At 44.4% G+C, this 12,045-nt stretch overlaps 1 protein-coding gene across 5 annotated transcripts in view; it reads right to left on the bottom strand.

The window, feature by feature from the left end:
- The window catches only part of Capn3 (calpain 3), a 43,411-nt gene that overhangs the window by 12,217 nt on the left and 19,149 nt on the right, over positions 1-12,045 (bottom strand). For 3 of the 5 annotated variants that reach the window (XM_046460824.2, XM_046460823.2, XM_058584719.1), the window contains exons 3-10: positions 9,786-9,904; positions 8,026-8,159; positions 7,093-7,261; positions 6,130-6,273; positions 4,845-4,928; positions 3,892-3,977; positions 1,651-1,728; positions 691-851 (exon numbers count right to left, since the gene is read on the bottom strand). In XM_046460824.2, the coding sequence (XP_046316780.1) occupies positions 691-851; positions 1,651-1,728; positions 3,892-3,977; positions 4,845-4,928; positions 6,130-6,273; positions 7,093-7,261; positions 8,026-8,159; positions 9,786-9,904 (975 nt within the window). The remainder of the gene's footprint in view (positions 1-690; positions 852-1,650; positions 1,729-3,891; positions 3,978-4,844; positions 4,929-6,129; positions 6,274-7,092; positions 7,262-8,025; positions 8,160-9,785; positions 9,905-12,045) is intronic. The other 2 variants (XM_046460825.2, XM_058584720.1) reach the window with 1 other exon arrangement.

Genomic DNA, 12,045 nt, shown 5'->3' with positions numbered 1-12,045 from the left:
ACTCAGGGGCTCTTAACCACTGAGCCACATCCCCAACCTCTTTTCTATATTTTATTTAGAGACAGGGTCTCGCTGAATTGCTTAGGGCTTCACTAAGTTACTAAGGCTGGCTTTGAATTTGTGATCCTCCTGCCTCAGCCTCTTGAGTTTCTGGGATTACAGGTGAGTGCACCATGCCCAGTACCCTTTTTTCTTTACAGTACTGGGGAATCAAACCCAGGGCCTCATATGCTAGGTAAGGGCTCTATCACTGAGCTATACTCCCAAACCTGCTCTGGACATCTTGACATCATTTTTCATTCTTCCCTCCCTAAATTACCTAATATACGTTCCCCTAAATCTGCCTTCTCCCCTCCATCTCTGCAGCTACTGACTTGGTTCCAGGCCTTAAGTTAGTAGCTACTGTGGTTGTTCTGATTTGAACAACCACAGTAGCTATTAACTTTGTTCTCCACTAGTATCCTCAACATGACCAACACAGTAGTGTTCTTACAGTTTCCTGCTTAAATGTTATTACCAGCTCCCTTGCAAACTCCACAGCATGGCAGTTTCCTTCTCAGTAATATAAACAGGATTTCATAAGATAATAGACGTCTGGAGCTTTGCAGAGACTCAGAAAATAATCACTGATATGATTCTACCTGGAACTTGTTCTGCTTGGGCCCTTCCCCCATCAAGAGTATCTCCCACCTGGAAAGTTGCGGCAGCCTCCAGCAGAGCAGCCCCTCACCCAGCGGCCCTCATTCACAGACACTGTCCAGGTCTGAAGCTTGTCAGACTCCAGGGCATCAGCTGTGAGGTTGCAAATCTCCAGCTTTGTAAAATGGTAGATGAAATCCTCATATGACATCCTGATGGGTTGAAAGAAGAGATATCCATATAAGAATAGGTCAGAAGAAGCTGGGAATGGGAAGACTCCAGGCTGACACAGGACAATAAATTAGTTCAGAGGAACTTGATCAATGTCCCGGAGAAGCCTGCCTTTTCTTTTTAGGGTACAATGTCAGTTTTAATGCGTCTACCCCAAATTATCCTCAAGTCTTCTAGTAATGACTCAAACTCATGTATGCTTGATGGAGGAGTTAGATGAAATATTAGTTATCTAAAAGCTTGTCATGTCCCATGTGTCCCTCTACAACACACCAAGCAGAGTACCAGGCCCAGGGGAAAGAGAACCTTTGGAAAAGGATGAAAAATTAAGCAAACGATTTTAAGGGTGACAAGCCTTACAAATAAATGAATCTCAGTCCTGGAGGAACTAAGAGAGCCCTGAAGAAAGTTCCCTTTAAGCTGAGACATGAAGGCTGAGTACAGATGATCTGTGTGAGGGTGAAGGTAGCATTAGGGATCAGGGCAAGTAGAGCTTCCCAGGCTCAGAGGAGAGTGATGTTAAAGCCAAGGAACAAGTGTGGCTGGAACAAGATCTGCATTATGCTGCCCTGGTCCTGGACTCAGTCATCACTGTGACCTGATTGTGGTTACTGTGACCAGAACCTCATTGTTGCTGGCCCTCTAGCTGAAGGAAGAGAACAGAGCCCCAATCACCCAAGAACTGAAATCCGACAGCATCTGCCTAGGGACTGAGGTCTGATATTTGACCCTCCTTCCCTGTCCCTTACCCCTTCTGGGTCCTCTGGGTCCTGGACTCACCAGAACTCTCCATCCTCAGTGACCTGGTGCTGCAGACGGGCCTTCTCATCTTTGTCCACAAAACTCCAATCCTTCCAACTGGTGGAGAAATGGAGGGATTGTGGAAGGAGAAAGAAGGGAAAGGCCTGAGGTGTGTTGGGACAGGAGATATCAGAGAAATAGAAAGTTGAAGTAGCAGCCTATCTCCAAATTGTAGCCAATGTGAGCCATGAAAATGCTGGTCTGACCTGTCACCCCCAGTGAAAAACTATAATTTCTTCCTGCTATCCTCAAGATGAAGACCAAACTCTTTAAAGAGTATATGAACTGTAGCCTTCTCTAGCTGAATATTTTTTCACACTTTAAAGATAAGAGCTAAACTCTTGGGGGGGGGGGTGGCTAGGGCTATAGCTCAGTGGAAAAGCACTTGCCTAGCATATGTGAAACAGTGGATTTGATCCTTAGTATCACATAAAAATAAAATAATTAATCTGTCAAAAAAAAAAAAAAAAGAGCTGGACTCTGCAAATAGACAAACTGAGATTCTCCTTTAATAACAGACCTAGCTGTGTAACCTTGGGCAAGTCATTCAACTCTCATCAGGTTCTGTTTCCTCAAGTGCCAAAGGGAAATGATTACATTATCATCTTACAGGCTGAGTAGACGAAATCACGCAATGCTATATAAGAAACTGAGCTACTAAGAAAAAGACCAAGCATGGAAATATCTTTTTTTTCCCCTCTCCTGTCAGGAAACATCCTACTATCGTGTTTCTGAGGCTGGGAAGTTTTTTACAGACTCTCACTGCAAGTGGGAGGAAAAAAATAAAAACAGCACATTTGTGTTTTAGGCTTACTGAGAAGAATTAAGCTAAATTGGGTTCTGGAAATGCTTAGAGTCCAAAATTACTGAAGGAGAAATGGAGATTCCTGAGGCCAGAAGAAGGGACATGGGCTGGAGGAGTCTACTTGAGTGACCAAGGGCTGGGCCCCACTTGCCAGCAATGGAGAGTTCAGCAGGAAGTGAATGAAGTCTGGACATCAAACTGAGGCTGAAAAGCACAGGCCAGTGGAGTAGACAACAATGGGGTATCGAGGGACTTTCCAGAGTAGAGAGCCCCATTCATAATCACTCCCTCCAAGCATGTCTACATTTCCCATCCAACCCAAACTAGCCAAGGGCTCCCTCTTTGTGATCCTTACCACAGCAATGGTCTCAATTTATTAGTAGCATGTCTGTCTGTTTTTTGGATGGGCAAGGCCATCCAAAAAACAGTAGGACAGTATCACGGGGCCTGGCAGATATTACCAAGGAGTAAGGATTTGTCACATGGACAAATGAAGCAATGCATGTGAATGTGTATAGGAGAAAGGAAGAACATAAAGTCAACAACTTATCACAGACTATCAAGAGAGGCTGCCTGCTCACAGAATATCTCCAGTGCCTACATCTGTGCCTCCTATTTATAGTTGGTGTTCAACAAACATTTGCTAAAGGAATGAATAACTGAAATAAACAGTTAATTGCAGTGCAATGGGATAAAAGGTGTTAGGTTCATAAGCACAGGGCCCCACAGGACCTGGGTTTGGTTCTTAGCTACTGAGTCCTGCTATCACCTCCTAGGAATAAAAAGAGAACTCAAGAGGCCACCTGCCATTCAGCAGAGACAACCCTGAACCAGTGACTGAGTGGGACTGTAGAGGTGTTGTAAATGTTTTGTATCCTTCACATAATAACTTTTCCATATTTTCTATTTTTGATGCCCCTAGTTTATTCCTTTAAGTGATAAACAGTAAAATTCTTTCAGAGGGGATTGTGTACCTTTGTAGGGTGACAGAAAGGGAGGGGGGAAAAAGTTTCAGCACTAGGTAAGCATGTTCCAGAAACTGTCACATTTACTTCTTATAACATCCACGAATGTTTATTGTTTCCATTTTACAGATAGGACAAAGAGACAAGAAGGGAAATCACTTATCCAGTCCATACCCCTGACTTAAGACTCCGTTCCTGCCTGGGTCTGGCCCAAGCTTTCTGGAAGCCTTCCTTTCCAGTCTACTGACCATCAGCAACTTCTCTGTGTCCCTGGCATCCCTGCTTTACTCCCAGTCCTTCCCTGAAGCCCACATCTGCACCTTCTTCTCTGAATGATGGTCATTGGTTTTGAGGGTATTACACCCAGCAATCATAATACTCTCATGGCTCAGTTCCCAGTCCAGCCTTTCCCAGACCCTGTTGCCGTCTTCCATGGGTCCCCTCACTTACCCATCACTCCAAGAGCCATTCCACTCTACCTGGCCCCAGGGGTTCCGCAGCCGCACCAGCTTCACTTTCTCACCTTTGAACAGGGCCTTGAGCAAAGTGAAAAAGTTCTCATGCTGTGGAGCCTATCTAGAAAGGGGAGCATCTGTCCTGCCCTGAGGGCTGGGATAGGGATGGAGAGATATCTGTTCTGGGACTGTCCTGCCTGTGAAATGTTAGGGTGAGGGGTCAAAACCTTAGGACTGAGTCAGAAGGAGTTAGGGCCTGACTGTTGTCTTACCATCTTCTAAGAAGTGACTTTCCTAGAGAACATCCTAGTCCGTTATGAGCTTCAGAGGAGGAACAAACATTAGGGTTCTGCACTAGCTTATACACATTAGGTATCTGTGTGACTTTTAAAAAAGCCACCTACTGCCTGAGAAACTACAGACAAATGCCCCCTCCAGTTGGACCATTTAGAAAAAGGTGCCTGTCCTCCAGGTGGCTCCCATGGGCTGAAACAGACAAGAGCCCCTCTCTATCCATCCCTCTGTCTGAGCACAATCTGTCCATCTGTGTGCAATGGGCCTGACAAGGTTTCTATCTGTGACATACCAGGAAAATCCAGAATTCCCAGAAGGAACAAAACATTCTAACTGTTTGAACATGAGAGAACAAAAAACACCACAGAAGACTACCTTTGTAGAACCAAAGCATTAGTTCTATTTGTTCCTTGGAAATTTTGGGAAAATTATCATCTTTAACATTAAAAGAAAAGATAAACTGAGCACCATCTGAGGTAAGGTCCCCCTCTACCAGTTCTCAAAAGCCTCCCCACTCCCAGGTGCTTTGCTTGTACCTTGAGTGGAATTCCCTGATTTGGGGCAAGCTCTGTGAATAGGGAAGGGGCACAGAAAGCTAATTCCAACTTTAATTCAAGTAGGTCCCCATACCCCATGGAGCCCCAGCTGTCTCACCTCCTCCAGCCCAGTGACGGAATAGGCATGACCCTTGACCAGCCCGCAGGCCATTCTTGTCTCATACTGAACAGGAACAATTGTCTGTGGAGCAATAACCAGGCAGCCTGTTAGGAGTTAGGGGAGCAGAAGTTCTGCTGCCTGGAGAGTAAGTTCATATAAGTCCATTTTCTGGTTTCTGTGAGGACAAGAACTACTTTACTCCCTGAAAGTATGCCTCATGACCAGGAGCAGGGGCCCCACTTGCCCTTTAAGAGCATCAAAAAGACAGCCCCAGAGCAGCTGGTCACTCTGAGAAGGTTCTGCCTGGACTACCAAATAACAAGGTAGACATTGAGATGCAAGGTGGGTGACAGCATTTCTCTTCCTCCTTTATGGCCCCCTTAGGATTCTTCAAAGGAAGAAGGTGGAAATCTGGGGTTGTCCTGGATTTGGGGTTCCTCCTTCCCCTGAGCCCATCCAGGATTGACTATTCCTAGAAAAGGGGCTCAATGAAACATATGGGTCTAAACTTTTCTCTACATCCCCTCATCTCCTTCACACCCACCTAGAAGATGATATTCAAGAAATCAAGAGTCACGGCATCCAGGGATAGATTTCTTAGGAGATTTCCCTGTTCAGAAATGAATGTGCTTAAGAGTGCAGGGTTAGCTGTTCCATGTGCAGAAATATTTGAGTTGCAGCCACAAAGAACCTTGGCAGAAAGGTCGGACTGCCAAGGCCCAATGAATGCTAGATAGACTGCCTAGGTGTCAGCAGGCTTGGAAGCACAGCAGATTCAAGGGGAGATTCCTGGACCCATATTGGGCTTAGTAAATATAATAGCTGCATATTGGGATATTGTGCTTGAGTAAAAAAGTTATAGGAGAATACTTATTGTCATATTAAGAATACAAAAACTAATGAAAAAAGCAGGCTACAAAGAAGTATAAAAATATGACAAGATTTTTAAAACAAAAATGTAGATTATATGCATAGAAGAATCCCAGAAGGACATTTATCAAATGTTAAGAATGATTATTTTTAAATGGGGAAAATATAGGTTGAATTTTCCTCTATACTTTTCTGTATGACTCAGTCTTCTTCCACGAACATGTAGAACTTCTGAAAGTATTAGAATGTAAGGCCTATGAGGAGGGAGACTTTGATTTCTTCACTAGATTATTAAACAAAGGGGAAAAAATTTGCTTCATTTGCAGTGGTTGCAAAGGAGAGTCTGACAGCAGCAGGGGAGGGTCATGCATCTTGCTGGTTGGTCTATTTTGACAGTGGGAGTCATACACACCCGTGTAGGTCTGTCATCTGAGCCTCTGGGGTCGAGGTCTGAGTCCCTGAGCAGCGAATTATCCATATTCCTCACCATCCGTGCAATCAACTCCCCCATGTTCAGACCAGAAGGAGAGGTTCCATAGGTCATGTTTGTGCCATCCTGAGGCCCGCCAAGAGTGTGGGGGACAACCCAGGAGAGGGGAGAGAACAAACAAAGGAGGGTGGAAAGGGAAGGATATAGAAATAAGGGAGGGGACAGACAAAGGAAAAGAGGAGAGATCAACAGAGCATGAATAGAGAAAAGACGGAGAAAAGTGATACAGAAAGCAAATGTTCATCTAATTTAGCCAACTTGCCTTCTAAGCCTTTCTATCCATTGGGAGTGTTAGGCAAGAAGGGAGCAGGAATTAATTTGGGCCCCTTCCTCTGAAAGGGAAACTACCAAGACTACATTGAATAGCCCTCAGGGAAGGTGTGTCTCCTGAAACTCAGGAGCCCTGGGCATGATCTGCCATCTCCTTACCGTTGGTTCCTATATCTATCCGTTCATACCACCTTCTTGCACTGAGAGGCTGATCTTGCAGATAAAAACACAAAGCCCATGTTGCAAGCAGGCATTGTGGTCAAGGCCAAATGACTAGGAAGCTTTCTTAAGGAAATGACTGGTGGGCCCAGGCCCATAGTCAAGGATGAGGCCAACTTATGGGGCAAGCTTGCACTGAGCAATTCAGACAAGAGAGGCCTCCACGACATAGGCCTCTAGACCTATTTCCACCTAAATTTCAGGGTTTAAAATGTTCTTACCCAATTTCTTTATTGAAATTTTTCAGGAATAACACTCTTTAAAAATTCCTCATTTTCAAAGTCAAGAATCTGCTTCTGATTCTGAAAACTTTCATTATGTCTCAGATGGAAGCTTGATATTGCCATTAACTGAGTGAAAAGCTTCCCTGCCTTGCAACCCACACCACAGACTTACATCAATGGAGCAGCCCATGAGGGAACCTCTCTCAATGGCTTTCCTCATAATCTTGTACATGTCTCTGGGAGCATCCTTGATCTCAAAAAACTCTGTCACCCCTCCTGTGAAGTCCTCCATGGCTTCTGTGGTGTTCCCACCTTTCAGGGCTTCATAGGAACCATGCAGCCTTGAAGAAAGGACAAAGACCAACCTGGAGTCACAGAGTTCCAAGAAATATGACCAGGTCCCTTTGCCCCCAGAACTTTACTCTTAAAATCCTGTAATATTCTCTCATTTCCCAATAGTTCTATGAACTAATGAAACAATATGACTGTCTTTCTTCACAACAAAGCTGAACTCAAGAGGACACAAAGAGCTAGAAGCACTGGCAGTGGAACCCAGCTATTCTATATGCTGAATCCTGAGGTAGGGCTGAGTTAAAGCCAATAGCAGTTGGAGTGGAGCTTCTAAGTTGAGAGACAGTATGGTGTTATTATGAATATGCTACAAGCCCATCTATGAGTTCATGAGATGGAGACAAGTAAAATTGTAGGGTCTGAGCTCTAGAGATACAATGCTCTGACCAATGACTTTCAACACCATCAGGAAGGTAGAATTAAAAGAGTTCACTATGGAAAGCTAAAGCTAAAGGTTTCTTGCACAAATCTTCATTTCACCCCCTTTTTTTTTTTTTTGGTGATGCTGGGTATCAAACCCAGGGCCTTGTGTATATGAGGCAAGCACTCTACCAACTGGGCTATATCCCCAGCCCACTCTCTCTTCTCTTAAACTGAGTATTCTTGGAGATGTGACTGCCTGGACCCAATCTTCTCTGACTTTGGGTCACAGCTGAATTCCCACAATACATATGAACATAAACACATGCATCCTGCTGTGACACCTGGGCTCCCTTGCCTCTCATCTGTCTTACATTCTATAGTATTGCCTTACTTAGCATATGCCTTCTCCAGCAGAGCACTCCAGAACTCATTGCGGTGGTTGGATTTGGTGAAAACCAGTTGATTGTTGTATGTTGGCAGACAGTCATCAACAACCACATCCACCCAGTCTCCATAGCGCCAGAACTGCACAGAAGCATGAAGCACAGGGTCATATACTCAGATTACCATTAGGACATATGCTTGTTCATCCCATTCTGAGTTTGTGGTGTGTATATCTATTTCTAGTTGTACTGTGACTTTCTTGAGAGCAGGAAGTGAGTTATAGACCATTTAATCTCTTCCACAGAGTACAGCCCAATACTGGGTACAGTAGGTACTCAATGTCATGTTAGGATTTGAGATTTTCATTCCCCAGCCTAAGAGGTCTGGAGCTACAGCCGAATATGCATATTTTTAGGTGTCCCAGATGATTCTCAATATGTAGCCAAGATTGAGAACTCCTGTGATCAGGGAAGGCGTTGTACTGATACTGATTTATGCATTCCCAGCACACACCCCACCGTGCTTTTGGTGGTATTGAGGATTGAATCCAGTGTCATTAAGCTATATCCCCAGCCCTTTTTATTTTTTGTCTTGAGTTTGAGACAGTTCTCGCTAAATTGACTGAGTTGATCTCAAATTTGCAATCTTCCTGCCTTAGCTTTGGAGTTGCTGAGATGACAGGAGTACACCACCATGCCTGGCTGATTTATTTATTTCTTGATAACAAACTGAAGAAGAATTAAAATGGAAAAGGAAAGTGAAAGTGACTGAAAATAGACTCTGGCTATAGTAGAAATATTGTTCGATCATTTCATTTCTGGATATACTTTTTTGAATAAATGAATTTAAACTGAAAAAGGCCAAATGTGTAGTTTAATCTCCCTTCCAATGGTACTTTCTTCCTCATTGAAAAGAAGACAAAAATCTGTCTGGTCTTTGTGTTTATGGCCCTTTAGATATGAGACCCTTTAAATGTCAGAGGGAAACTGGTAGTTTGATGGCACAGGGAAGACATAATTCAGGGCCTGGTTTCCATTCCCATTCAGAAGCCAGCAGGATGCAGAACCTGCAGACAGACCCTATCTGAGGCCTTCAGTGCTGAGGTACAAGACAGCAGGCATATCAACTGATATCAGGATACTGAGGAGCCGTCAGAACTGGAGACAGACTCCTCATAACTCCAGAAAGTACCAGATCCCCACATGCAGAATTCACTTTAGTTCTGGTTCAACACCAGGATTTGGCTCTTGTTACTAAGATGATTTGGACTCAGAATATTTCCAATGGCTGAATGGTTCTAGAATTAAGAGACTTAGTTCTGGACCAAACCAGAATCATGATCCCCAGATTAACTACAACTTTCTTCCAGGCTCTGGAAGGGGCAAGTGAAACATTTAAAGGGCAGAAAGTAAAAAGAGCTGTAGTTCATGAACCAGGAATTCTGACAGAGCCCAAAGGAGCTTATGGCTTCCCAGAGCTAATGTCTCACGGGCCTACTTGAGAAGGCCTGCTGGCAATACCATGTTAGCCAGCCAGCTGAAGAGCAAAAATAGACCCGTTAACAGCAATGTCTTCCTGGCATTCTGGGGTGCAGTGGAAGGTATGTGGGGCCCAGGGGTCAGAGATAAACACCTGCTTTCTCACAGGCTTGAAGCATTTAGGGGTCGCTGCCCACTGCTATGGCTGGGTGGGTGGAAAGAACCTTTTATGAAGCTGGAAGTGGTGGGGGCTACAGCTGGGCCTCTTACCATACTCTCATAACCTCACCTGGAAGTGGAAGATTCCCGCATAGTTTTCCGTGAAACTTTGATCGTGGGGTATAACTCGGAAAAGAAGCCGCTCATTTAGGGTCAGGCAGGCAATGGCTGCAAGAAACCAGCAGTCCCCTGCAGGCAAAAACATGACACAGATTTCATGTGGGACCTATCTGTCCCTCCAGGGAAAAGAAGACCCTATCCCAGCCAGCTGCTCTGTTTTGCTGAAGAATGGAGAGTCACATGGGGCCTCCTTTCCTGCTTCCAGATTAGACCTTATGGAAATGTCAAATCAGGCAAGGAGCATTTGACAAGAACTCAACAGAGCAACTTACTTTGGGTGTTTTTCTAAAGGCTGTAAGCAATTCCTCCTTTTGAAAAACAAACTCACTTCTATTTTGGACCTCAATAGAGGCAGAACAATAGATGATCATAACTATATTGGTTTTTGTTTGGGTTTGGTTTTTTTTGGTACCAGGGATTGAACCCAGGGGCACTCTTAACAACTGAGCCAAATACCCAGCCCTTTTTATGTTTCATTTTGAGACAGGGTCTTGTAAGTTGCATAGGGCCTCACAAAGTTGCTGAGGCTGGCTTTGAACTTGTGAGTCTCCTGTCTCAGCCTCCTGGCTGCTGGGATTATAGATGTGCACCACTGCACCTGGCTGGGTTGTTTTTCTTGGTAGGAAAATTTCCCTGCTCTGTACCTTTACATCAGAGCCCATTTTCCTTTTCTGACCTCAGTGAAGACTAAGTGCCAGTATGTTGAGAGCCACAGACAAGTCAAGATGGCGCCTGGCACTTTGCCAAGAGGAGTGGTTTGAGAAGTAATGCCAGTGAGCCATTAAGATGATAGAGATTCCTTAATGACTGAATGCTGTGTCTGGATTATGTCAATTAAGTTAAGCTGTGTGTAATCATTAAGATGATGAGGATTCCTTATTGGTTGACTGCTGTATCTAGTTTATGTTAATTAAGTTAAGCTATGTGTAATTAGTTGGGTATATATACTTCTCTGTCCCATAATAAAGTGGCTCCTGCTGTATCAACCTTCACAAGTTGCTTGTCACCCCCCCCCCCCCCCCCCCGTTTACTTTGCCCAGCCAGACTGCGGCACCAGTAAACCATCAGCTCAGCAGATTTGTATCATAAGAAAGGCCAGCTAGGCAGCTGCCCTGGAGTCAGTATACAGGCACACTAAGACATTGCTGGCAGTGAAATGAGTTGGTGACATTTTCTTATTCTCCAAATCTCCTTTCTGGCAAGGTACTATAGGTAGTGAGATGACCCTGTGTGTGTGTGTGTGTGTGCGCGTGCGCGCACGGACACCCAGGTGACATACCTGTTGTTCTGACAGTCCTAAAACTGCCTTCTAAGGAGGACAGGATAAGTTAACTGCAACACTGAGAGTACAGGGGAGGCTGAGAGTTGCCCACAGCCACTTTTATTCTCCCTTCCCCCTGGAGCAGCCACTCTGTCCTTGGAAACAGGGCATAGGTGTCTTGAAGGGCTGAGATCCTTGGACTGCTGGGTGCTCTGCAGGCAGCGAATCAGGTGCAGGAGAGCGGACATCTCATTCCTCCTCAGCTTTTCCCTCAGGAGCCAAATTATTTTCATTTGGTCTCGGATGCCCTTTTCTCTCAAGTTTTAAATTGTGCCTGTTGATGTCCTCTCTAATCTTACTTAACAGAGCTTGTCTGTAGTACATGTCAAAGGTAATACTTCCTGAACAAAAGGCTGAGAGAGGAGGGTCTGATGGAACAGCCAAGCTAGCAAAGAGAAAACTGAATATTCCTTCGTATTACAAATGTCATTTTTGTTAAAAGACTCCTTTAATATGGAACTGTTCTGGGGCAACTTAAACAAGAGTTCCAGTTACAAGCACTATTTTTGGTAATACAGTTTTTGGGGTGTGTGTGTAAGAATTCTTCATGCTCCAGAGGCATGCTTGGTACACAGATAGCCACAGAGTTATTTTCTAAAGAAGGGGGTGCAGTTAGAAGCAGAGCTCTGGTTCTTGCTGAATAAGGTGTGTTGATGTCTTTGCGATTCTAAAAAGGGAAGCTGTAGCATGCAGCACACCTCCTGTGACACAAGGCAAAGCACTAATGAGAAATGGGGCAGGATACACAATAATCACCATGAGTCAATGAGCAAAAATTAATTGCAATAAAATTCTTCCAAAAATGCATTAAAAGCAAAAACACATTTTTGTCCCTAGAATGGGACCACACCTTTTAGTAACCTCTGGATCATCTGGCAAGATATGGCTG

This window comes from Marmota monax, unplaced genomic scaffold (genome assembly GCF_021218885.2).
Source record: "Marmota monax isolate L192 unplaced genomic scaffold, Marmota_monax_Labrador192_F-V1.1 WCK01_AAM20220418_F8-fsc00001, whole genome shotgun sequence".
In the NCBI taxonomy this organism is placed as follows: Eukaryota; Metazoa; Chordata; class Mammalia; order Rodentia; family Sciuridae; genus Marmota; species Marmota monax.
Note: the sequence above shows the minus strand (reverse complement) of the source record. Positions and strands in the feature narration are given on the sequence as shown.